At 41.2% G+C, this 27,643-nt stretch overlaps 1 protein-coding gene across 8 annotated transcripts in view; it reads right to left on the bottom strand.

The window, feature by feature from the left end:
- The window catches only part of BRWD1 (bromodomain and WD repeat domain containing 1), a 149,989-nt gene that overhangs the window by 73,859 nt on the left and 48,487 nt on the right, over window positions 1–27,643 (bottom strand). For 4 of the 8 annotated variants that reach the window (XM_044442256.1, XM_044442258.1, XM_044442259.1 and 1 more), the window contains exons 41-45: window positions 25,987–26,937; window positions 24,051–25,000; window positions 12,038–12,266; window positions 11,429–11,556; window positions 6,985–7,141 (exon numbers count right to left, since the gene is read on the bottom strand). In XM_044442256.1, the coding sequence (XP_044298191.1) occupies window positions 12,231–12,266; window positions 24,051–25,000; window positions 25,987–26,937 (1,937 nt within the window). In that variant the 3' untranslated portion in view covers window positions 6,985–7,141; window positions 11,429–11,556; window positions 12,038–12,230. Of the gene's footprint in view, window positions 1–6,984; window positions 7,142–11,428; window positions 11,557–12,037; window positions 12,267–22,214; window positions 25,001–25,986; window positions 26,938–27,643 lie in introns of those variants that run through there. The other 4 variants (XM_044442261.1, XM_044442254.1, XM_044442255.1 and 1 more) reach the window with 2 other exon arrangements.

Below are 27,643 nucleotides of genomic sequence, written 5' to 3'. Positions count from 1 at the left end.
CAAGCAGGATGCACAGGCTATACTACAGGGATTTAGAGCTCCCTAGAGGAAGTCCCCAAAGGAGTGTGCATATTTGTTCCTGGAAGGAGGCAGCTTTGCAAATCTCACTTCAGAGAGCCCCACTGGCCTGCTTCCTTCCAGAAACAAGCATGCCCACTCATGTCAGGTTGCCTGTGGAAGCACGACATCATCTCTGTGCAAGGGATGGGGGCTGCTCACACAGTGGACCTGGAATTGCACAGGAGGCTGTGCAGGCATAAATGCTCACATGGGGCTGGAGGTCCTTGTGTATATTTTCTTTAGGAACCTGTGCCTCTATCCTTCCTGAGCAGCCAAACAGATGCAAGAAGACTTATACAATATTACTAATTATTCAGATTTTTTCTTAATGTATCAAAGTGCTCTGCAAATTCATTAATTTTTGCCACCACACAAGATGCCTCTGTGGTATTCTTATTTTATCAGCTCTGGGCTGAAGAGGAGAACAGAGACTTCTTACAGTGCAGCATTAACCATACTGGAATCTGGGCCCACCCCTCCTGTCTCCCTGGACAACATAACCAAGCAATGGAACTTCTTCGCTATGTTCATTATGAAACGTGAACGGCTTTTACCAAAACTGTGGCTGCTTTGCTGTCTCTAGTCATAAGTTATTCTTCAGAGTGGAGGTGCTACTTACCCAATGTTCTGCGTAAGAGCCTGGTTACAGCAAACATTTCATTATGAAGGATCCAATTCAATGTAAACTTCTTGATTCAGGTAACTAAATAAAAGTAGAGCTGCCCTGGGCATACTATCATTTTTTTTTCTTAAACAACATTACCAGATCACATATTTTTGTCTTTCCTTTTTAATACAGTGCAGAAGGGAGTCTAAAGAAATGACAGACTAGTCATAAGGAGAAAGGAGGAAATGAACGTGAATGGGTGTGCGAATCCATGCAACTCTGGAAATGTTGCGTCAATTGGGCAGAACATCTGCTACGGGCATTCCCTTAAAAATGAATTGACTGCTTATCACATCTCACACCCTTTTCCAGTTTACTGGTAGACAATTGTCATAAGAATATTTCAGTCTTGACATTTGTAACTGTGGAGTAAAGCCCTCAGCAGCAGTCCCACTGCTCTACTGTTAAACGTTGCGCTAGTGCCCTCTGTATGTTTGGTGCTGAAGTACATCTGAAGCTTGAAAAACTAAAGTGGATTTAACCGGAGTTATACGCAATGCTAATAAACTCAACAATGTACTGCATACAGCTACCATCTAGTGGCCCTGAAGATCCTCTGTTGCACTGGACCTAAAGGCAGAGGCTCCATAAGAGTATGATTGGACAACACACACAGCATCCAGCACACAGCTTCAAAGGAGAGCTTGGCACTACTGCCGAATCAAGGACAAATCAGAGGAAATGCTGGCTGTGCAGAGGAAATCTAATCTTTATAAGAGTTCCAGTGATTATAGTGGAAAGGTTCTCATTGCAAGCATTAGCTCAAGGGTCGGCATGATGGTGCCCTCCGGATATTTTGGCCACAATTTCAAGGAACCCCAGCCAGCATGGCTGCTGGTCAGGAATTATGGGAGTGGTAGTCCAAAGCCTGGTGGGCGCCAGGTTGAGGCAGCCACTTTGTGTGCAGCAAGAATCATGGGAAACACAAACATTGCATGCCTCTGATGGAGCAGGGAGACTTTGAATGATGGTGTTTGGCGGATGGGATTTCTACAGCGATAGCAGCTTTCCAAGGAGGGGAGTGTGAGAAGCAGGACAGGCAGAACAAAGCGGACTCCTCAGACAGCAGATGCTAGGGAGGGCAGAGCTGTGTGGGACCCATGGCCAGTCCTGCACCCCCTAACATAGCCTGCAGAGCACAGGTGCAGTGGGGGGTGCTTGTCCTACCACCAGCACTGCAGCAAACAACGCTCAATGGGGAGTGGGGTGGCACCACCTTGTTCTTTGGCTCAGGTAGCAAGTCATTCCTCAGTTTAATAGGAAGGGGCACCTTACTGAGGAAATAACAGAAGCAGGCAATTTTTATGGAAAAGTAAGAAGTCAGCCCATCCCCAGTGTGATGGTCCCAGTCTGAATCATACATGCATGTATGTGTGTGTGCATGTGCGCGCGCACGCACACACACACACACACACAGGGGAGGGGGGGAGGGAGAAAGAGATCAATAGTTAAAGAAACATGTTCACAATTGTATCCATACTTGTCTTTTACTTTAAATCAGATGCTTACTTGAGTGTCTGATAAGATCATATTAGGAGTTCAAAATATGTAGAAAATTCAACCACTCCCCCATGGATTGAAAGTACACTGGAATACCTTCTTACACCTGTAATTCCTCTGCATTATTTAGGTTAGTATGGAAGATCATTCTTCTTAAAGCCCTGCTCCTCTGAGTAAATTTTTATTTGGATTTCATTATCTAAAAGTGTTTTCTCCAGGGCTGCACATTTGTGAGGCTGTGAGCAGTGGCACCCTTTCCAAGAAGTTACTAAACGGAGAGGAATACTGTAGGCTAAGTGGCTTCTTTTCAGGTTTCCGCTTAATTTCATGCTTCTATTGCTTTCTAGTCCAAACAGTACATGCAAACCCATTGGGCTATTCAGGCAGGTCAAGCAGGGCAAAAAGAACCAGAAAGGAAGGTGGGGAAGGGAAGCAAATAAAACCCTACTTGAAAGTGTATGCAATATTGTATGGCTTCAACCCTATTTTTTGCCCATTTCAATGGATTTGCAGTATCGCACCCAAAGTTTTCCAAAAATGTCAGACAAGTTTACCACAGCAATTAAGCTGTCTACCATCTGCAAAAGATTTAGCCAAGAGGCTCCTTAATTCTTCCCCAGCCACCCACCAGAATGGATTTGGTTTACGCTTTTCAACAATTTTCCCTCCCATTGAAATCCAAAAGGCATTCAGTGCTGCAAAGTTTTTAAAGAGGAACATCTTTCCCTTTCCAAGACTCTGTGGTACATCGATATTATAGAAATCAGATGAGATTACATGTGACATTATTTATGTTGCAGCGAATGTGTGAAATTTGATAAATGTCAGCATTCATATGTGAAATATTTGTTTTGTGAATGTCTGAAAGTATTACATGAATACTGATAAACCCATTTTGATCGCTGTTGATATCCCCTGCTATATCTGATTTTTGGTGGTCACGTTTGGGTAGGATTATCAACATCCATGGGGTCAATGCAGACACACGCATATGTGTGGAGTGAGGGAGCTTTCTCTTATTCATATTATTTTAACTCTCATGAGAAATCTTGCCACTACTCTTAGGAACAAAAGCCTGGCTATGAAAGGCTGTCCTGGGATAGAGATCAACACTCCTTATTCTCCTCCCAAATGGTGAGTTACGTTCAGAAACATTAGCCCTAGTGTGAATGTCATGGGTCCACTACACTATGTTTAGAGCTCCCTAAAAGAACATAAGAACACTCAAGCAACAATAGTAGAGTATATTTTACTAGGGAAACATTGTGTTTTCTTGGCCAGTTTAGAATGCAACGTAACCAAGCTAAAACTGTCATGAGTAAAGGGTATTCTTTACTTGCTACCGCCCATGTGGGTTGCAAGCCTGCTGATTGTTTCCAGTTGCCGCTCTTAGCTGTGCTATTTTTCACTCCTTGATGGAAACTATTCCAAAGGCAGAAGAGCTATAATTTTAACTCCCTTTTGTAAACAGAAATTGCAGATGACAAATAATCAAGCAGCACATGTTCCTTGCCTCGTTTTCCTCCTCAGTGTTTATGCATTTCATCATTATGAAAGATCAGGCTGTGCCATAGTATGTCTGAAGATGGGAGCAAATGCCAATTTACAAGCAAAGTTATTAGCACCGTGGCAATCACTATACAGCTACAGCCTTCTGTAAATATAGTTTTACCTTGCCTGTTCAAATATAGTTTTACCTTGCCTGGCTCTCTGGTGTAAGTCAGTTTACACCAGAGAGCCAACATAGAATGCCCTAATTTCCTGAGTGGACATTGTTCATTCATTCATTCAGTTTCATTTAATTCCATTCCTAATATGTATATACCACTTAAGATAACAACATCTTCAAGTGGTTTTTTCAGTTAATCATACCCTTATGGATCTCCATTACTTTCTGCATCGTGTGCCAGCGTGGGCCTCCCTAGAGGAGAAGTGTAGTCATCTGCAGTTGACATCCCTTTGGTCTAGGCACATGCCTCCCATTACTGTATCTAGATTCCCAAGGGTCCAGCAGAAGAATGGAGCTGGGGTAGCATCTGTGTGTGCATTTGAACTCCTGTGAATGAGGTGCCACAGCCTGTAAGAGAACATGAGCTACAAGAATCTTGACTGTGGAGCTTGTTGATGGCTACAAGAGAGTTCCTGAGGTGTTCATAGCCACTATTATCATATGCCTCTGACTCATCTACACTATTGCTAACTGCTTGGAAGCTGGGGATTTGCGTTTCACCTGAAATTATTATCGATTTATTGATCTCTTACTTTCTTTCCTCTTACAAGGAATCTAAGGTGGCTTACATGATCATCTCCATTTTCTCCTCACAACAGCCCTGTGAAGTGGGATGGTCCAAGAATCAGTGACTTGACTCAGAGTTATGATGTGCCTAACAAATTACTCTTGGGATCAGTGTACAAAGTCAGAGCCAAAGTAGATGAAATAACAGATCCATGACTGGATCTTCTACCCCTTTATCCCCACTCTTAAGGGTGACCCTATGACTGGAATGTCCTCTCCATGGCAGCCCTGCTCAGCTCTTGTTCATTCAAGGCTATGGCTTCCTTTATGGAATCAATCCATCTCATGCTTAGCATTACTCTTCTGCTTTCTACTTCCCCTCGGAAGACTTTCTTCTGCAATGATTCTAACCTTCTCTTGCCCAAAGTATGACAGCTTCAATTTTGTCATGTTTTTACTTCCAGGGAAAATTTTGGCTTGATTTGAGTTAGGATCTGGCTTTTCATCTTTCTGCTGTATTTGCAATGCTCCCCTCCAGCATTATGTTTTGAATGCATTGGCTTTCTTCCTGTCAGCTTTCTTCACTGTCCAGCTTTCACTTGCTTACATAGTGATAGGGAATACAGTACTGCAGATAATCTTGGCCTTGGTCACCACTGAAATGTCCTTACACTTGATGCTATTTTTCCAAAGTAGGCCATAGAAAAGGCATTTCAGCCTCTGAGAATGTGAGAAAAATGGCAGAAAAACCAGACAAGCACCAAAAGGGCAGTTGGGTGGATAGTCATGGGAAAGAAGACATAGTCCTGTATGCCATGGCTGCTGTCAGGTTACTGCTGCCGCACACATGTGCCATGCTGCTCAGTTTTGACACACCAAGCCAAAAACAGGTAAACAGGGGAATGCTACCCGCAGGCAATTGGCCCATGTGGCAGGGCTTATTTCCCTCATTGCAACTGTGTGGAATGGTGCACTGGCTGCCTAAAATTGCCCACTGAGCTTCATGATTGAGTGGAGACTAGAATGTGGATCTTCTAAGTCCCAGTCCAGCCCCCTAGCTTTCCACTGGAAGATTCAGACATGCATGTTGAAAAACAACCCTCATGGGGTCCATAAAGCATTCTTCACCATTAAAATATTAACATCTGACTCTAAATGGGCATGACAATAGTTCACTAGCTCCAGTCCTGAGCTGGCCATGGGGGTTCTGTGAATAGCTGAGATAGGAAGGTGTACATCAGTGTTTTGCCAGTTTGCAATCTAAGTTTTGACAGTAATGTTATTGCCGCTATTATTGTGACAGCATTAACATTTCAATACGCTGCACAGGTTGTTTCAACAGCTAATTGCATGTTTTATAGGCCCTTAGTGATCCTTGGATAAAGGCTGGTAAGCCAAAAATGTTATTGCTGCTTTCTCAAGAGAGGAGGAGGGAGACAGAGGGAGAGGAGAGGACACACTGAATCTGGAACACTTGGCCAGAGTTTGAGAGCCACTTCAAATAAAAGCACATGGAACAGTCCTCTCAGTCTATCTGGGGGCATGGTTTGCATATTAGAATGCTATGTGACATAAGAAATCCCTGAATTTGGAAAATATGATTGCCAGGGAGAAATGCTAACTTTCCCTATGAGGGGCATTTTTGTGATTAGGGAACATTGAAACAGTCTCAGAAGGACTCTGGCATGCAGCATTTCTGAACATCTGAACCAGATGTCAGTTATAAGTGATTCTTTAGATCATTCTACAGTTGAAGCCAAACTAGAAGAGATAAATCCATGACTGGCTCGCCTACCTCTCTACACACACGCCAAAAAGCAGCAAGGTGGGTGGCAAGTTTCAGACTGGGACCAGAGTGCTTGATGAGCAAGGAGTTAACTCACAAAGGATCACTGTTACCACCAGAAAAAAGAAGATACCTTGCTAGCAATAGAGAATCTATTGTTTACTTCACACTTTAAGCTGAGGGAGCAGAGGGTGTTGAACATGGTTTACCTCAAAGGCTGAACTGACTTTCAGGAAGTTCTTGGGGGCCACATCACAGCAATAGTGGGGGGGGGGCAAAGCAAAAGGGGCTGCACCCACAATCCTAGTATATTTTAACTCAAAGTTCTTACTGCCACTGACTAAGCCTCAAAGTTCGACTGTTTAGAATCAGAGGAAGAAACCGCACAAAAATCGGGAAGCCACCAAATTATCAGCAGCCAGTGAAAGGGGGCAGGGCCTTCGGAGGAACTCTAAGAAACCAGGCTGAGACCCCAGGCAGGCTGGCTTTGGCATGCAGGCCCAACAGTTCAACACCCCTGCTTTAGGGTCATAGGAGCTGCGTAGTCACTACAGATTCTGCTTGGTCTCCCTCTGCCACAGGAATGCACAGGACACTGATCTGGTGGCCTGCAAGGACAAGAAGTACCCCACTGCTGCTGCTACTTGCACTTGCACCTGAAGTTTATTGTAGCTTAGATGTAGCTAAGTTCTTCTCCTCCCCAACTCACTGGTGCTTGCTTAGATTGTAACTTACTTTTTCTGAACTTCTGTGGTACCCTTCTCCTCTCTGACCCCAGCACAGCGGAAGGACACATGGCCTCTCCTCCACCTCCATGCCATGTATGGATCTGGTTGGAAAAGTGCCCTCAGTGGCAGCGGTGATGCTCACAGGAGATGCTGTGCTTCACAGCCTGGAACACGGATGCACAGATCTTGGTCAGATAGAACGTGGCACTGGCGACTGGTGGCTGGGCTTGTCCCTCCAGACCTTGCCCTGAGATCCATCATATGCATTCACTGGGGCGTGTGAATGAATAGTATAGTTTATTAAGGAACAAACTGCACTCTTTATATTTTACAGACACCACATCAGCATTTTCTTCTGCAAACAGTGGAGTAAAGCCCTGTTGAGCTGTTCCCAGCCACCGCACTGAAGAATTTGGCTTTCCCTGAGCCACATGTAGCCAGCACACATTGGCAAAGGCACGACAACACGCTTTGCCAAGCCTATTTACTACCAGTAAGTGAGCTGCCAGGCTCCTGTCAACCTCATGCCATCTCTCTAGGGTTGTTTGGTGGATTTACTGCTGCAAGCCAGACCAATGTGCCATGATGTAATGTCTCTGACTTCTAAGATACACAGTAGCTGATAGTATTAAACCCATATCATACTTAAATGGGTAGATTGTGAGAGAACGATAGTAAGGAGAGAACCTGAGGCACAGCGAACGGCAGTCAAAAGCAGACCGGCGAGAGGGCGGGGACTCTGCCCTTATATACAGGGGGGAGGGGGAGCGGCGTTCCTGCCAAAAACCGTTAGAGCCGAGAGAATCTTCCCAAAAATAGGCACTGCGCAGGCGCAGCATCCATATGAGTGGTGCACAGAGACCACGCTGAAGAAGGGTACTGTTATTTCGAAGGAGCCTTAACATTCCTTTCCAGTGAAACAAGGACAGCTCAAGTCGTTTTGCTTCCTGAGACAAAGGACAAGATGATCCCCCCCCCGGCACCCCCACCCCCACCCCCGCCACCCATGCCACGTACAGAAGAAAACGGGACTGGCCTTTGAAGTTTGCCTCAGTGCCAGTGATGGGACTGGCAACAGGCTAATTTAGGGAGCACCGGACTCTTCAGGTGGACACGCAGCTCTGTCCTCCGAAAGAGGGGAAAACTGTGGGGGACTGGCTGGGCTGAGGGCAAGCCTGGAATTCTGCTCTGTTGCCTAGCCTATCCCTGCCTTTCACACGGCATTTTGCAGCTAGTTACTAAAATAGTTTGGTAGCAATGAACTACCAAAGACCATCAACTGATGTGCATTAGCACTTGAGTGAGACCTACCTCACCAAGGAAACAAAATGGTTTCTTAGTATGTTTTTCCCATCAATGGCTAGGTATAACCAGGTATATCAAGGACATTTAGTCACACCTGGAAACAAAATCCTCTTTTCTTCCCATTTCTAGGTCAGGGTAAGCCAAACTACAAGGATACATGACCAGTTATCCTACTTGCAGTACAACCTCTTCTGTATACCAGCACTTCTGTTTACCAGCACTGTTTCCTTCAGGTTTTGGATCAGAATTAGTGGGTGGGAAGAGGCTACTATCTCTTTCATGCTTCTTTCAGGCAATGAATTCCCCTGCTTCAACACCATCCCTACCCCAATCCCTTCCTTACAGCTTAGTTCTTGCTCATGAAGTGATCCTGACTGAGCAGGGATTGTGTAGTGACTGTGATGGTGCTACAACATTGCCCAGAGAGAGAAAACTGCTTTGCACGGAAGCAAAGCTCCCCAGATTGATCATGACCAATCAAGAATAGGCAAGCAAACCATTCCTAGGCATTGCAGTGATTCCCCGCACCACACCCCATCCTGAAAGAGTGGGCACTTTTTAATGGTGATAAATATATTCCTGAAAATCATTGACTCTGCTCTATTTCATTTCCTTATTACTGTTACGTATCTCATTGGCTCCTCTGGCAGTCTTCCATCTGGAGACCATGGTTTACTAGTGCAATAGTAGGTATGTCTACTCAGAAGAAAGTCCTGTTGCATTCAGTGGGACTTCTACCCAGGAAAATGTGAATAAGTTGGCAGCCTTAGTCTCAGGGACAGATTCCAAAATGGTTCAAGTGATAAAATGGATTACGTGTAGCATGCCATCCATTTACTAACACCCCAAGATGCTAGCAATGGGATGGTCTCTAAAAGCTTTAAACAAACAAACTATATAGGCTACTTTTCCAAATTTAGCACTCAGTAACCCTAACTGCAAAGCTAGTCCAATAAAGAAATTAATTTCGAATTCCCTCTGCTTGTTTTCCTTGTACCCTCAAGTATACTCAGGTAATTTTGTTGCCTTTTAAAAGCTGTTAGCACTAATCATTTAAAACTGACTTCATTCAAACTGCACTGGATATGCAACCTTGACCTTTTCTATAAAAGGTTTTCGTTGTGCACTTGTTATTCCCAGCTTATGGCTGTTTACAGGTTTCTTGGGCAACATTACAGGCATATTTTCATTTCTGCTTCTTTCACTATGAAAGTGGAAGAAAGCACAATTTCCTCTTACTTATTTGTCCTATTCCACTATACCACAGTGCCACCTGGTGGTTACACACCAGAAATGCAGGAAAAGAAATGATCCTGAAGCTCCCTCCCATATAATGATTGGATACATTTTGTGACAAAACCAAGGGTAAATACAGCTAATTAACAAACTTGTAAAAGAATTCAAAATGTTTAATTTCCTTTTAAAGCAACTCTTTTATTACCCTCAGACAAATTGATGCAATGGATCAAAGGGAGGTAGCAGCAACAACAGTATTGGTTTAATCAGCAGGGATGCTGACTTTCTTGTCCATTCCTTGCTTCCTATGAACTTAGCTCAGTCAACACAGAGGTGCTGGAATGTGGGAGAATGAATGCATTTTTCCAGCAACAACATATTGCTGTGAACTGCCTCTTTTACAATGTAAAGTATTTGGGGCAATAAAGACCCATTTGTTTACGAAGTTAACTGAGCGCTTGGGTAGCATAATGGACTGTTGGACTGGGACTCAGCAGATTCAAGTCCAGACTCAACCATGAAGTCCACCGGGTGACTTTGGGCCAGTCATGGACACTCTGTGTAACCTACCTTATGGGGTTGTTGTTAGGATAAAATAGAAAGAAGGGGGTTGTGTAAGCTGCCTTGGATTCTTTCAGGAAAAGGATAAAATATAGGTGTAGAAAATTTTTCACTACACTGCTGCTCACCAGGCCAAAGAAATAATTAAACCAGGATGGACAAGGACTACTTTCCTTCCCCCTTAAGCTCTGCTTACTAACTGCTTTCAGCTGTCAACCAAGGCTAGAACCCTAAAGACACATCCACAAAGGCCCATCCGACTGGAAGCACCATAGTTTTGGTGGCACTCCAGAACTTAGGCCAATCCAGAGAGCATCTGATATTTTGTTTGCACAGAACCACCACCCATCCACACTTATGCAGCACGGCAAACCAACCTCCCTCCAACCAAGCACTGCTCCGAGACATCTTTTATCTTGTGATGGGATAGCAAGTGCCACCCAGCCTCTCTCCCCAGTCAAGATGCAGAGCACTCAAAATCAAGTCAGCCCTTCTGGCACAGGAAGTGGAAAGTCACACAAGTACCTCTCCACATCCCCGGCAGTAAAAAATAAATGACTAACAAATTAAATAGCTAACAATTTGCTACATTTTGATGACACACAATTTCTGCTGCCTGAAGTGGCTGCCTCATACTGCAAAACGATAAGGCCAGCTCTGTAAACTGCTCAGTAAACTGCAAGGGCAGATTTCCATGAGGTAAAAAGGCAACCAGAAGCTAGAGTGAAGTGCTCCTAGTACAGAGGACAGAGGCAAACTGCAGCAGCTTTCCCTCTGGCTGATAGATGGGGCAAGCCAAACAAAGAAGTTGGAAGGAGACCAGTCACATTGCTGAAGAAAGAGCTTGATATTAGCCATGGGCCAAATTCCCTCACCAGGCCTTTCCATCTGGCTCGTGAGAACCCTACTCCCAATTCTGCCCCCCACCCCCAAGAAGTGACAGGGATCAAGAGAGTGGATCCCAGTTGACCAGCCATTCCTTGCGCCACCATTATTCAGCTTCACTTCCCCCTCCCCATTCCAATCAGGTGGGAGTCTGAGGGGGAATAGGATGTATGAATGGCATGAGTGTGTAGAGGGAGCACAACCGAGCATATGTGTCAGAGGACACTTTCAGCAGTGGACTGTACCCACTGCTATCCCTGCCTCGAGTTAATTAGTCTCTCAGGCCAAACGTTGTTCCTCAGCCCTAATCTAATGTGTCAAATTGATTAAAATACAGATGGGTGCCCCCTCAGGGAGCCTTGCCTCTTTTGGCTGTGCCCAGAAAATTGTATCTTGCATTTGACTCACTTCATGAGTGCCTTATTCCTCCTGAAAGATAACTCTATTTGCCACATTTGGCTTACCGCTGTTTGTGCCATGAAACCTGAGACCTGCTCAATGGCTTCTATTCAAGTGGAAAACATGCAAGGGCTCTGCAGCACGTCACAGCTCCAGATTGAAAATTCTTTCAGCTTCCTCTGCATAGCATAGTCTGGAAATAAAACATATGGAGTTAGCACAACGGCTGATTGGATTTTGATTGCTCTGAAACACAGCCAAGTTTAAAGTGGAGAGTGCAGCCTGAAAGGAAATACAGTAGACACTAGACAATTTATTTGTTTCTGAGAGGGGACCTGGCTGACAGACTGCTTCGAAGGTGGCTAACAAAAGCAATATGTTTCCATCTGGAAACCGTATGGGGAGCTAAGCCAGTATCTTGAGAAAGGGCACAGTGGATAGATGTGCTGCTATCAAAAACAGAGACATAGCAGCCTTGTAAAACTGGAGCTGGTCAAGAGCATCACACCTGAGGAATGACTCAGATGAAGAACTGATATAGCTGATGAACAAACAGGTGCCCACTAAAACAATATAAAAGCAAGACACTGGAAATGACAAGAAGAGGACCATTGAATGGGTAACAAGATGGAGGAGGACTGGCAAAATAGCTTCATATCAAACATCGAATTCACCTGAGGCACATTTCTTGGTCCCAGCCTCGCTGTGGTCATACAGACAACCAGAAGTGTGCAAAATCCAGCGGCCCTGGACAGACGCATGGGTTCCCACTCATGGCACCAAGGTGCATGTGGCCCTTTCAGTGGCAAGGATTGTGGAACAGACGCACAACCATGTTCAGATGCAGATTTGCAGGCTCCACATTCATTAGGGAGAGCTCAGGATGTAGTTTTCTCTGTTGAGCTGAGGAGTGAATTATACAAAGAGAATAAGGAGTTGACTTACATGAAGGCATAACAGTGGTCTATCTATTCCAGTGCTATTTATTCTTCCTGATTGCAAACCTCCTGGGTCACAGACAGAGATCTTTTGATAGCTTTTTTTAACTGAAGGTGACTGAGATTGAACCTAGGACCCTATGTATACTATCCTGCTCCCACTAGTTATGATTTCTGGAAACCCATACATCCAAAGGTACCAAAAGGGATCAAGCTGGCATTGGGCTCCTATTTGGTCACTATGGAAATCATGGTGCCATGCTCACAGTGAGATATTCCCTCAGTTTCCCAAGCCAATTGCATAATCACTATGGACTCCACATTGGCAACCCAGCCAGCAAGATCAGCAATGGTCACTAGCAGACAAGGTGAGTAGCTACTTTTTCAAGGGAAAAAATATATATTTCTAAATTTCTATTTCAGTACGTAAATACTAAATGTTGCTATGGGGAATGCCTGAAAAGCTGCTGTTCACAGTGAAAAGGAATCCATCTGTTGTTTTGTATATATAAGCAATTATTGAGCATAGTTGTTGAAAAGCTCTCATGTAATTTTATTGAAGAAGCCATTTAAATAGGTAAAATTATGTTATAGAAGCTACTAAACTGGCTCACAATAAATAAAACACTAAATTTATTATCAGTTAAAATTGTTTACAAAATAAAACATATGAAATTAATAAAACAACATTAAAATGTCAAGATATTGACATCGGTAAAAGTGTAAGATGGAAAGGCTTTGAAAAATAGGCCGTTTTTCACTTTCTGGTAGAAGATAAAGAGTGAAAGGAAATGACATGCTACTTTGGGAATACTGGGCAGTATTGAACTGGGGCATTCAACCTACACAAGTTCCATTGCACTAGCAGGACCCACAACTTACAAAATGGGGCTTCGACTGTTCCAAAAATCATAATTCTTTCTAGATTTGGACAGATCAGTGGAACTCTCTTCTCTGAGCTCCATTAACATGGGTGATTCTGGAAACAAGCACTTCCACTCATCTTGGTTTATTTTTTTGAAGTGTCAAAACACTGTTGCACAAGTAGTGAGTCCCACAAAAGCACAGACGTAAGAGGATGCTACCCATTATTCCAAAATGTAAGTGCCACAACTGAGAAAGCTTTGCTCCACACATTGAAATAATGTGTTTTGCTAAGGAATGGCACATGCAACACTGAAGTAAGCAAAAAGGAAAACAGCAGATCTTGTGCCTTGGTGTGGAATCCCCAGGATTTGTTCACATATAAGCAGATGGCAGAATCAGAGTAAAGTGGGTACTGTTTAAACTGGTAGAGTATCACAAAGGAGTCCACATAGTGCATCTGGATACCTATACTTATCTAATCATTAATCCTTTAATGGAGAGAAAAAGACCTCAGAATAAATCAAAACAGTGGATTAAAATAGAGCATTGCAACATCCTCATAAATTAACTCAAAACTCCTGTTCAAAAATAATAAAAATAGGAAGTGTTCTTTTATGGGACATAGAATTTATAAATGTTTGCAGATGTGTGGCGATAGTCACAGTTTTGTTTGTGTTTGGGTGGAATTATCACATAGGTGATCATTAATGCTAATTATGCTCTAAGCATTTGTGTGTAGCCATATTGTGCAAAACTGAACCGTTTACATCAAACAATGCTGCCCTCTTGTGGTCAATTTTTAATGAAATGTTGTCGCAGTCCCTTCTGACTTTTAGAAAGAATTCTTGTAATCCAGTTGTTCAGCATCTTCCTTTTGTTTTTGATTTTTTCTCCCCTAGTAAACTGTCTCTCTCTCCCAGAACCCAAATCTATAAAACCTTAAATATTTTAGAATTTTCTTCTAAGGAAGTTGTTCTAAATCCTTGATAATTTTGATCACCATTTCCTGTACCTTTTCCAGCTCTACCATACCCTTTCAGAGAAGTATAGACCAACACATTACACATTATTTCAAATGCAGCTGCAGCATAAACTTCCATAACTGCATTAATCTGCTTTATTCCAATGACATTCTAACTTTCTCTAATATACAATTTACATTACTGATTAAGTTTTTTTGAGCTATTTACCATGATCTTTGTTCTGAATGATTGCAGCTGGTTCAAATTCCATCAGAAGAAATTTGTGCCAAATTTGAGAATGGGGTGTATTTTGCTACAATGTATACCACTTTACATTTCCTTATAGCGCATCTCATTTTCCATTTTGTTCTCAATTCACCCAGTAGGGAGAGATCCTTTGGAGGCACTTTATAATCTGCTTCAGTTTACACCATTCTGTGTAAATGTGCCGTCTATGATCATAAAGGACTCCAGAACGTTTACGACTAAATTAAACATTGTGAGTGTCAATGTAGATTATAAAAGGAACCTTCCTCTTGCTTGCTTCTATAATGTAATCCATAAATTATTCCTTCTCCCTGTTTTCACTTCCTCAACTAGTTGCAACACTTGTTTTTCTAGGTTGCTTTAGGAGATTTTGGTGAGGAAAGACTTTTCTAGACACTTTTTAAAGTTTTTGGTGAGGAAAGGATTTGTTAGACACTTTTTGAAGTTTTGTGTCCAGCTATATATACACACTAGATTTAAGGCTATTTACAGATGCAAAGGCTTGGGTAAGGCATTGTAATTTTCTGGCTTATCTTCTCTTGAGCCTTTTTTTAAAAAATAGATCTATTGATTACCTTCCTGTTCTCTGGAAAAGAGACCAGTTCTTATGATGGTGTTGATACTGTAACTAACAGCAGCAACAAAACTATTGCAATTATTTAAAGCTTAAATCCCATTTTCCCCTCATCAGGTAGACAAGCTACATGTTTTTATTAGAATGTAAGTTCCACATTTGAATTAAGGACTCTAGGATGTAAATGCAGACTTGAAAACTTACTATTTATTGTGTCATTTAGCTCTAGAACTAGTTGTTGCTCTTACTTGTTTGGGTGCCTTTCCCATAAATGTGGCTCAGGACGATGCATTTGGGCAACATCTTCCACAGCTTCTCTGTAACCTCCCTATCATCGATCACGGATGCTTCCCTATTTTTTATTATCCAACTGCCTCCCTGTTTTCCTGCTTTTGATGAAATAATTCCATACTGCTAGCCTATGAATTTTCCTCAAAGTCTTTCTTTGTTGCCTTATTTTATTGTCAGCATACATTTCATTTTCTACAGTTTGTTATTTTTTTTCAAGATAAGGAAATTTCTTACCTTTATCACTTCCTCAACCTTGCTTCTTACTAATTATTCTCTTGGCTTTGTTTGCACCTTTCCTAATCTGGGGTAACATTTTATTGGAAATTCTCTGGTAGAGCCATTTAATAACCTCCAAGACCTCAAAAAGACCTTTGTGCTACCGACTTTCCATTTTAATGTCCTTTTAACAGTTCAGTGTCTAGACTTTTCTTCTCCGGGTGCTAAAAGTATAAAATCTGATAAAAGTGTGGTCAGAACAGTGAAGACAATGCTCCCCATTGAGGGAGGCGGCTGTGTGGTTCCAAGCCCTTATGCTCCTTCATAAATGGAGTGATAAATGCATCTGTGCAGTTAGGGCCTACAGTCCAGCGAGGAGACATGCAAGAACAGGATTGATGTCTTATGGATCAAATGCTCTATTTCATGTCAGCCTTTTGAAATACTAATTTTGCAATAGGCGAGATACTCAATCTACATAATGGGTTAACTTTCTATCTAATCTTTGAACTCTACCTCTCATCTAGATGGTTCTGAAGGTGAGAACACTTTTCTGATGCAGCTCATACATGTGCTTTTATCCCCTAGCTGAATTTGGATACATGTACAGTGGTACCTCGGCTCATGAACATCTCAGTTCACGACCAAATTGGGCCGCAGACAAAAATTTCATAAAAATTTTGACTCAGGTCATGAACTCCGCATTGGGTGGCGACCACGATTGCGGCCATCTCCCCACCTCCACCCAAAGTGCAGAGATGGCTGCGATTGTGCTAGAGGCGAGGGGGAGATGGCCAAGATCATGCCCATCTTTCCTGCAGGAGCACAAACGTGATCTCAGCCATCTCCCCCAGCATGATCCCATCCATCATTCCCCCCGTCCCTGCAGCGTGCTGGGATGACGGGCGCTTGCAGGGATGACGGTTGTGCTGGGGAGGCGGGGAGATGGCCACACTCATGCTTGGGGGGGAGGGGGAAATGGCCATGTTCTTTGCTGTTCTTTGTCACTTTGCTTCACATTTTTCTGATTAAAAAAAAATAGTTACGGAACGGATTAACCTTATTTACATTGAACCTTATGGGGAAATTTAACTTGGGTCACGACCAAAGTCCTGGAATGGATTAAGTTCGTGAGCCAAGGTACCACTGAACTTATTCCTTTTCAGGAATAAGTACATGCATCTTATTGTGTTCTTTAAAAATAATTTACATTATCCAAATAAAAGGGTTTTTTTTAATTAACTCTGTTACTCAAAAGATGTTTTTAAAAAGTTTTATCAATTAAATATGAAAATAGTCCTATCTCATAATACAACACGTTTTAAACAACATTTTAAAAGTCTTATCACGAATGCAGCTTTGCTTATCTGTATTATCTTATGTAACAAGCACTGCAATCCTTTGAAATAGAAATACAGAATGTTTTTCACAAGGGTCATTTTTAATTAGCTTAAGTGCTGCATAAATATGTAGAACATGGTAAAGATTTTTTTAAAACATCTGCTCCAAATATAGATGAAGAAAACCTTCAGTTTCTTATTTTAAGACCATTAAGATACTGTTTGGGTGGCAAAATTATTAAAATATGTTTTAGATTCAGCAGGCTGCATTTTTGTAACACAAATGAGATGTTAAAGTCATTGTGGTCACAATGCAACTGTCTGGCAGCCACATGTGGATAAAAGAAGGTGGTCAATTTTCTTCATTTTCAAACATAAAAGTGAAGGTGGGCCCAGAAAAACCTTTCCAGGACAAGCCCAGTGGGTGGGGGAGAAACAAATCAATATCAAATTCTGCAAAGTTGCCTACATTTATGTTTTACTATACTAATTACTTAAAGCAGCCAAGAATTATTAAAAATACAGACGTGTCAAGCTAAGCATTCAGATTGGGATGATGGGAATTGTGGCCAGACACTTGTGAAGAACATCAGTTTGGTAAAATTGTTCTGTTGCTTAGCTTCTTTAAAATTATAATTAAAAATGCAATTTAGCCTGTCCCAAAGGTCCAGCAAGGTTCTTCTGACATTCTTAGGAACATAGTATTTACCTCCTTCATTTTCTAAGCAATTATTTTTCTCATGTAGATAGCAAACTAAACATAGCCTGAATCTGAACACAAACCACATCCATCCACCCCTTTAACTCAGGGGCACACAAACATTTTGGCTTTGAGGGACAAAACAGGGGTTGCACCCATGCACGGGTCAATGATCCCATTATAGATCATACCAGCAGTATCATGGAAAGAGCAGTCTGTGCAAAGATTTCTGGGAAGGGTGAAGGAGATCATTTTCTCCACTACTGCTACTGCTGCCAGTGAAGAAAAAGCAAACTGTCTGGATCACTGGGGAAAGGATTGGGAGGCAGCAGCAGCAGCAGGAGCCAGGACACGCTTGGGGGATACTATTAAGGCTCAGGTAGCATATGCAGTCACAGATTGTGCACACCTGCCTTGACATGGAGGTGGGAATGCAGGCTGAGACTGTGCTCTGGCCAAAGTCTCAGAAGAGGCTGAGCAACAGAGCCATTTTTCCAAAACAGGTGTTCTTGAGAAGTTTCCAGTCACAACTCCCTTCATCTCAGTCTGAATGCTGTAGCCTGACACATGTGGAAGGTACTCTGAAAGGAAAGGCCGAGTTTCAGAACCAAGGAACTTCCCACTTTGCTTAGAAGCTCATTACTGAGGGAAAAGGGCTGTCGGTCAAGGCCAAACTACATGTGATGTAGGAAATTTGTGATTTCATCAGAGCACTGGTGAAGAAGGAAGACATATTTAATAGTCTGGGGAAATAGTGTGTGAAATTAATCCATTTTCAGGACAGCCGTTCTGATAAATTCCCTAGGCCCTTTCACTTTTTTAAAAGTTCAACATAAAGTCAGGCGATCCATCCATGGAGCCCCTGCATCACATGTCATTGGGCCCCGAGTTCTCATATGCATTTCAACCATCATCTTATCATAGCCAGCTATGTTTCAGAGCCTGATCTGAGTTATGCTGCACATGGAAATGGGCTGATCATACACTCCATGTCTGAGAATGAAGCCATACAGCCACCAAATGCCTCAAATTCAGAACTCCTTATTGTGTGCACTTATATTATGGTGAAATCTCCGAAGTCCCACTGAGTTTAATGGGACATAAAGGATGCTTACCTGTAACTCATGTTCAAGTGGTCATCTGTGCATTCACAACTATGGGCTCTATGCCTCCACCAGGTCTGCTGTCAAGATTACCATAGCTAAACTTGTTCTGGCAGGAGCCCTACCGCTTCCTCCCTCTAGTTTCCATAGGAGGGGCTTCAGCCATTTTCCCCAGTTCTCATGAGACCAATGTTTTGGCCTTGGAACTGGAGAAGAACAGCTGGTAATGGTCTTACCTACACCTTCCTGGTACAAAAACGGAGGGAAAGAAGCTACAGGAAACTAGTCTGTTGACAATGATGTTGGGTGGGAGGGGAAGGTTGTGTGAATGCACAGATGACGATTTGAAGAACATCAGTTATAGGTAAGCAATCTTACTTTCTTCTTTGTGGTCTCTGTGCATGCCACATATGGGCAGCTAGGAGGGCAGGTGTCATCAGTGAAGGACTGGCAAAAGCACAGCTCAGTCAAAAAGAGTAATACTACCTGGTGTAGACAAACTAGCAGTGCTGGATGAAGGTTGAAGTGGACCACGATGCTGCTCTGCAGAAAAGCTGCAGAGAGATGCCAGCATGCAGCACTGTAGACGATGCCATTGCCCTGGTAGAATGCACCCTTGGTCACTCAGGAAGCTGCAGTCTGGACAGTTGGTAGGGCACTTTGATGGTCTTGACTCATTGTGTGGCCGTTGAGGGATGATGGGACTGGCAGAAGGATTTGGTACAAGACAGATGGAATGCCAATGCTCTGTGATCATCTAGGGTACGCAACCTCGAGTTTGAGTCAGGAAGAATGCTGGCAAAATAATGTCATGGTTCAAGTGATATTTGGAAGGAATGTCTGGTCAGGCTGCAGAACCACCTTGACTGTAAGAAAATGAGTAATGGTGGAATGAAGGACCAAATGGATAGGAAATTATAAAGAGATCAGTAGAAGATTTTAGAAGGCAATTGTGAGATAAGAAAATGCAAGGAAAGAACCCAAGGCATCAAAATGGCCATCAGAAAAGAACAGGGGAAAATGGCAGGAGTCTTCTATATATACCAGGGGAAGGAAGGAGCAGGGGTCCCACCAGGACGAACTTAGGTAGGAAAATCTTCCTGACAGCAGGCCCCATGCAAGAACAGAACCTGTATGTATGAAGAACAAGAGACTACAAAGCAAAAAGTGTAGGCCATGACAAAACATTGAAGTAAAGCCATGGTTACCAAAGATTTAAACCAACCAATGAATTATGGTTGCCTGGATAGAGTAGGGCAGGAACGAACAGAAAGTAGATCTCCTGATGTCTTGGATATCAACTTCCAGAAACCTCTGGCAGCTGAGTCAGTGTTGAAGGTGGCTGTAAGCTAAAGTGTGAAGCATCTGAGATCCTTTGACTCCGCCTTGGAGTAGATCATCAGCAAATGCTTATTAATACTGATGAGAAACACAAAACATGATCTATGTATCAACCTTTGGATCTGGAGAATTAGAACTCTCAGCAACAATCAGATGCTGTTGGGATTTATAGCCAAAAAAAAAAAAAAAAAAAAAAAAAATCCAAAGGGTACCGGATTAATGAAAGCTGCTACACACAAACTGTTTTATCCAACTATTAATGGGAAATTTACTTTTATGTGAAATGTTGCTCAAGTCAACCAGAGATTTCTATCTCAATGGCAGCTAGTAAGTTTCAAGGGAAATAGTAGATTTACATGGAATAATGCTGGGAACAATAGATGGCAAAAGAAGAAGGGGACGGCAGAAGTTGAGATGGCTAGATGGAGTCACTGAAGCAGTCGGCATGAGATTAGGTGGACTCTGGGGGATGGTGGAGGACAGGAAGGCCTGGAGAAATGTTGTCCATGGGGTCGCAATGGGTCGGACATGACTTCGCGACTAACAAGGCAGTGGTATGATGTGCACGAGACTGCCTGAGCTTTGTACTGGAGCCAGCTAAAAAGTTTAGAAGCAAGATTGCAAGACTATAAACAAGGACCTTGATAAAAGCCATGAATATTCAACAGGACTGTTAATAGTAGCCTTTTGGCTGAAGCCACAGATCTGTGTTCTAACTGCATAATGGGTGGTTGGGAAATATTTAATATACATAAGCAATGATGTACACTTCAAGAATATTTAATTAGACTGATCAGAGACATATATTTATGTAGTATTTTAAAATGAGAGCTAGTGTAACAGTGATTAGAATATTGCACTGCCACAAAGACTGGAATGCTGGACCCCAATTGGCTATGAAGCACTCTAGGTGACTTTGGGCCAGTCACTATCTCTTAGCCTAGCCCACCCACAGGGTGATTGTGAGAATAAACGATAACGTATAATACAAGCCACCTCAGCTTCCTTTTAGGAAAAATGGTGAAGCTTATAAGCAAAATAAGCAACTCAACTGGAGTTTTGGATAACCAGCTGGGTGAAACTTACTATCTAGTAAAGTGTGCTCAAGATTATAGTTTAGATTTTATGATGGTTAATACTCTTCTGAAATTTACTCTGCTACTCCAATTAAATTCAGAATGTTAGTTTACCTCAAAACTTGCTTAGATCTGAATTCAAGGGATTCAAATACAAATCCCTAGGGCTAGACAAGCAAAGTGAGAACCACTTATGAAATTCTCAATGAGAAAAAAAGATTTTGCCATTGTTGAAATCAATTTGCAATACCCGTGTCCAATTTTGAATGAACGTTTGTCTTCCACAACAAAACACAAATATTTTAAAGTTCATCCAGCATTATAGGTCTTGCTTTCTGGTCTCATCGGTTTCATCCTTTGCACTAGAAAGCAATTGGGATACACATTTCATCATGCAACTGTTGGTACTTAAAACAGAATACCAGGGAAATTTGAAGCTCAATTCAATCGGTTTTTGCTAGGAAGCAAGTTGTATTTCATGCAAGTATGTTTAGGACTTGTCTGAAATACCCTTAAAAACTAAGCACTGGAAGGAAAATACAAATTTTCTCAAAGGCACTAGGGAATATTTGATTAATTTACGTATAACTATCCCATAGGCTTTCACTCAGTGCAGGATTCATTTTCAGGATTGCAATCTATGTTGAACACCACATTTAATATGCAAGTTACTTTTAATGGTCTTTTCCTTCATATACCAGGTTTGTGTATTTTTTTTCTGGAAGTTATCTTCCCAATTTTTTCCTTTACCAAAGATTAGACTGAAGCAAAAAAGAAAAGCACTGAAAGTACAAGCTGGTGAAACCTACCCTAGGATTCAAGAATTGTTGTTGTCCACATGGCAGATTAAGAGAAGTGACTTAGATAACTGTCTTCTCTCTTAATAGCATACTTTTGAAAACAGACTTGTACAGAAAACAACAGAAGCTTCCATAGTTTGTTTTGGCAGTTCAAGGCACTGGCCAACATATCTGCATATATTGACACCTGAAAGGCATTTCTTCCAATGCTAGTTGGTGGCATAATACAAGTGGTCTTTAAAAAAGATTAAAATGTTTCTCCACAGATGGCCTGTCAAACTAGGGCACCCTCCACACTAGAAGCTCTTAAAGGCTTATCAGTTGACAGAGAGGTATGAGGTTATATAGCATGGAGAAGCACATACAGAAAGGCCAGAACGAGCAAGCACTTTTACTGAATATTTGAGGTAAGCTGCAGCTGCCACTACAATTCTGATATCCACTTTCCCCTTTTTATTTGAGAACATTCCACTCATTGTATAGCACTGAACAAATTCAGCTTCCATTCTAAGTAGTTGAAATACGTTTTGTATGAAACTATGTTCCAAGTTACAAGTAAAAGTCCATTTTACACAGCAGTGCACTACAGACTGATTACAGGGCTTGAAGGTTTCCCTTTATCATTTCACCAGTGTTTACTTCAGAAAAAATTACACTTCCAAAGCTCCTAAACAAACAAATCTAATTGAATTAATCTTCATTTTAAATACATAAATGTGCAATTTTTATCCATAACAAGCACATTTTCTTACTTAACATACAAAAATAAAGAACTTTGATCACTAGCATTCTTTATTAAAAGATAAGCCATGTTATAGGGAGGAGGTGGGTTACCTTGAGAAATCAAAAACTGGAAGACAAAACCAATGTTCTAGAAGACTTCAGGGGTTTTTGTTCCATTTTGTTTTATCACGCGTATAACAGTGAATGAACAGTACTCAAAATAAAATTTCAGGAGCCCCACAGAGATAAATTAAATGACTTATGTGAACATTCAACATGAAGTATAAATAGAACAAATGGGGCAAAGTATAACAGAAATGTAATTCGAAGAAGTAGAGATGGTCTAAAAACCATGTTCTCCCAGAAAAGGTAAATCAGGGTGGAATGGTATTTTTAAAGGAAATTGATGATATTACAGTTATACAATACCATGTGTATCTCATTCTTCAGATGAAATAATGAAGATAACAATTACTTTTTTCCAACAGTGCCAGCCTAAATACCACCAACAAGAAGGTGCTTTGACAAATTAGGAGGTGGGGTGGTTTAAGTGCACCAAAAAACTAAGTTATAAATAATTAAATCTTAAAGAATCAGGCATTGAACTTTAGCAGATCACCTTAAATACTAGCACTCTGAGCATTAAAGTTTTTTAATCACAAAGCACAAATTTACTAATTTTTGTTTAGAACAAATGTCCACAAAAAGAAAAAAGAAATCTTAGGCATAAGGAATCACCTGTATTCTAATGGTCTCAGATTTACAACATGGAAGCCACATATTAAAAGGTTATATATGACAGCAAAATTTTGTATCCACATATTTATAAAATTAGTAATTTCTTTATTACCAATGAGTTCAAGCTGTTTCTCGAATTTGTAGCACCGCTCATTTTAAGACATTGTTACATGATTTGGTAACATGTACCCCATATTTTTTCTTTAAAATCAGTAACCATTTTTGAGTTGTTAACAATATACAATGTTAGATATTGGTCTGTTACTGATATATGAAAACGTAACCATTTCTCATATTTATCTCTTCTTGGAACACACCAATATATAGTACAACATAGGTAGTGTCTCTTTGCAGCACCATAATACTATTCAAGCATACAGCTTTTAAGCTGTCATCTAATGTTTTATTCACCTCCCCACTTACTATATTTAGCAAAATACCATTAAACATACATTTGCCCCTACAATGAGGCACATTTTGGCATATGTGCTAAATGCAGCTATAATGGCAGGCAAGTGCAAGTCTCATGAAAAGGAGAGTTTCCATATTTTACTTTTTCATAGAAAAATATAAATATATTCCCTGAATTGTAGGAAAAGAAGACCCAGCATATTACCCTAATATCACTAATCAAAGGAAAGTGGGCTAGATCTTCCTCTCAAAGTTACATTTCACAATCATCTTCATCATCTGCATATCTTACAGTTCTCCTACCCCCATTTCTAGTTCTGATTTTGGAACGTCGATTTACCCTTTTATACTTTGTATAATCCAATTCCTCAGAATCATTCTCTTCATTCACTTTGGGCCGTTTCCTTCTCTGGGGTGTTCTGGAAGGTTCAGAAAAGCCATCATTTAATGTTTTACTTGCTGGAACCGCTTTCCTTTTTCTATTTTTTGTTTTTCTATCTCTGCTATTGTTAATGTCCTTGGATTCGGTTTGAGAATCTGAATCCGAAAAGTAACTGGAACTGCCAACTGGCTCAGATTTTGAGTTCCCTGAAGTTCCAGATTTGTTGCTCTTTGACGTGCTTCCTCCTTGACCTCCCCCTCCTTCACTCAACTCATTTCTCATTGTAGAAGCTGGTGCAGAATTGTTTGTTGCATTATGGGTATCTGAGGACACTGGCTGACCTGAACTTCTCAGCTCCTCAGATGTGGCACTACTGGAGGATGATTCTTCAGAAAATTCTACTGCATCTTTTTTCGTTTTATGATATCCTTGAGATATAGTTCTAAGAGTTCGCTGTTGCCTTGAGCTATTGCTATGTTTGCTCTTTTGTTTCACCGCACCCTCTTTTTCAGAGGCCAAATGCTTTTCTGGTTCTTTGTTAGATTTTCTAGCCACATAAGAACAGGGCTGAACTGATTTTTCTTTATTCTCACATTCCTTCAATTCTTCTTCACTTTCAGAAGCTGAAGGTAAATCATCTATTAATTTTCTGGCTGCAGCAGAGGCATTGCGGTATGGCAGCTTTCTGTTCTTGTTTCTGCTGTACCCAACTTCTGAACTCGAGAGCTCTTCCCTTGCATCACTAATAAGTTTAATTTTACTTGCAGCTACAGCAGCACTTCGGCGTGTAATTTTCTTTCCATTAAGTGTTTTGATATTCAAAGCTTCAATGTTCGATTCTGCATAATTGTACGTTTTCCTATTCCTGAGTACTTTTGGACTTTGGCATATTTCTTGAGAAAAAGATTCTATAAAAGAAACAATTTAAAGTTAAAACATTATATTCCCAACTGAAATTAATTCACTTAGGCAAATAATCTAATGGCTATATTCAAATATAGTACATTAGTGTTACCAAGAAATTCTGGCTTACTGCTCATGAATCTAGTGCTTGTGCAGACTGTCCAACTGCCCCTGTATGGCGTCTCACAACAACAGAGATAGCTGAACTGATCAGTGACAAGCCAGAGTCCAGGTCTGGATACTATGGGAAGCTTGTGCTTCATTTGTTTCCGGTTAGTTTTATCATTCCCAATGGTGTGATGAGCTAAATGGGGACAACTGGGAAGCATGCAAGAGCAATTCCAGCTTATTGTTACATTCAAATGTATTCACTGAAGTAATACTGTTAAGTCAAGCACTGTTTAGTGGACAATAGTTCAAGGGCTATTAAACTGAATTTTTGATACTAAACGTTCTAAGTGAATGTTCTATCTTTTAAAACAAGTCTTTGCAGGAGGGATGCAGAACCTCTTTTGGACTAAAGGGATGAGATAGCAGCAGATTTTATTTGAAGTACCCAGTGACAGTATAGAGGCATTCCAGCATTCTGGAATGATGATAGTGGGGACAGGGGGAGACATGCAAAAACTGGAAAATCATGCAACAAATCATGCAGTATGGCCTTCTGGGGAACTTTGGAAAGCTTGATCTAGTCCTCAGACTTGATGTTCAAAAACTAAGCTTTAGGTTCAAGAGTAAGAATTCATCAAGAATCTTTGTGTGGGGAAAAAAGAATCTCTGTGTGGCAGGTATATCCCTAAACAGTCCAGCTGTAATCCTTGCTCTGTCGTAATGCTTTGCATCCCCTTCACCCTACTCTGTAATTTTTACTTGCTGAATGTGAAGCACCTGCAAGTGTTAGGTATTTGTGTGGAATTACTATTCTCCTGTTAGCTCTACATTTCTTCAGATACTGGTCTAAGCAAGTTAAATGCATTACTGCTAGAAATACCTTTTCTGATGACCTCTGCTTTGCTTCTCTTTTTCTTTAATGGTGTTGTGCCATCACTATAATTACTACTTTTGGAATACATTTCAATTTCCAGATCAGAACAGCAACTGGAGTCTGATGTGCATTTAGATTTTTTCCTTTTAGAAGGTTCCTTGCTGTCTGACAGAGACCCTGTGCCATCTCCTCTATATTCAACATCATATTCTGTTGCTGCTTGGACGTGATTTTTGGATTTTGATTTCCTGGAAGCTGCAGTCCTCCAATAGTTGTTTTGCCTCTTAACTTCATTACTATATTGGTCTAAGTCAGAAACTGCTTCAGATTCAGAATGGTCAACAGTATTGTGCATATACCCAGGATGTTTATCAAGACTTCTGTTCTTTGACATATGGCCCTTGAAGTTTCTTTCTGAAACCTCCACCCTGGATTTTTTCTCCAAAACTTCTGCTTTAGATTTTAGACCAAGGGGTTCTTCATATGTAGTTTTGTGTTTCTGCCCATGAGGGTTCATACGCCTGCTTTTTCTTGTAGCATGGTTAGAATCTGAAGTTCTATTTTCAGAGTCACTATCATAAGTCCGAGTAGAAACTGCACCTGACCCAGTCTGAGTGCACTTTCTTCTGTTACAGCGCCCCGCTTTTTCTTCACCAGATTGCTGGCTTCCGTTCCCTGAACTATCTGAACTCTTTCTGGTTGTAGGAGCAACACTACGATGGCTAAGTTTTCCATTCTTGTTTCTACAGCCTCTGACTTCTGCACTGGAGAGGTCTTCCACTTGACTCATAAGTCTTGATTTATTAACTGTCATAGCAGCACTTCTGGATGCCAATTTCTGGTAACCACCATGGTCACTATTTTCCATTTTATAAGCCCCCTCTTCTTTCTGAGAATCACTTTCATATCTTCTTTTTCTGGTATTTCTTCTAAGTCCATTCTCTTGGAGGACACATTCTATAAAAACATGTAAAAGAAAGTCTTTAGTCCCAGAATCTAGAGTACGGTATTAAACATTTATATTAACAAAAGCTGACTCTTTTGTATGTATATAGATAGAATAATAAAGGTAGCAAATGGTTACATATAGCTGTAGATAAAAAAAAAATCTATGTAGACATAGGTTCATTCTGTTAATTTGTTCTGGAACCAAAATGGCTACCATGGGAAATATGGAGAACAACAAGCAACCTGTCAAAGACTGGAGAACAATGCAGAGGTGGAGTCTGAACTCCAACACATTGACCAACTTCTTTGAACCCATAGCTTTCAGCACCAACAGAAAGCTATTCATGGCTAGCCCAGCTGCTGGTAAGAAAATGTGAAATTAAAAACAAGATTGGGAAAAGTTAGGCACCAAGACAAGTGTCTAGAGATGCATATGTTCCGCAGACACTATGTTGCCTATCTCCATTCTAGAAGGAAAAGCAAAACATATCAACTCTACAGTGTTCCACAAATTTACTGCAGGAGCTAATAAGCTGTATAATGACACTCTGGTCCTTCAAAGCCTCAATGTCCATCTCTGAGATTTATAGCCTAGTAGACATCTTCTGCTTAATAAATTATACATTGCTACGTAAAAATTTTAGCTAATTATATAGCATACCTTTGTTAAAAACAACACATTCAGTTAAGCAGAATATTTTAATCAATCATATCT

Source organism: Varanus komodoensis, unplaced genomic scaffold, assembly GCF_004798865.1.
Source record: "Varanus komodoensis strain SLA01 unplaced genomic scaffold, ASM479886v1 scaffold4, whole genome shotgun sequence".
In the NCBI taxonomy this organism is placed as follows: Eukaryota; Metazoa; Chordata; class Lepidosauria; order Squamata; family Varanidae; genus Varanus; species Varanus komodoensis.
Note: the sequence above shows the minus strand (reverse complement) of the source record. Positions and strands in the feature narration are given on the sequence as shown.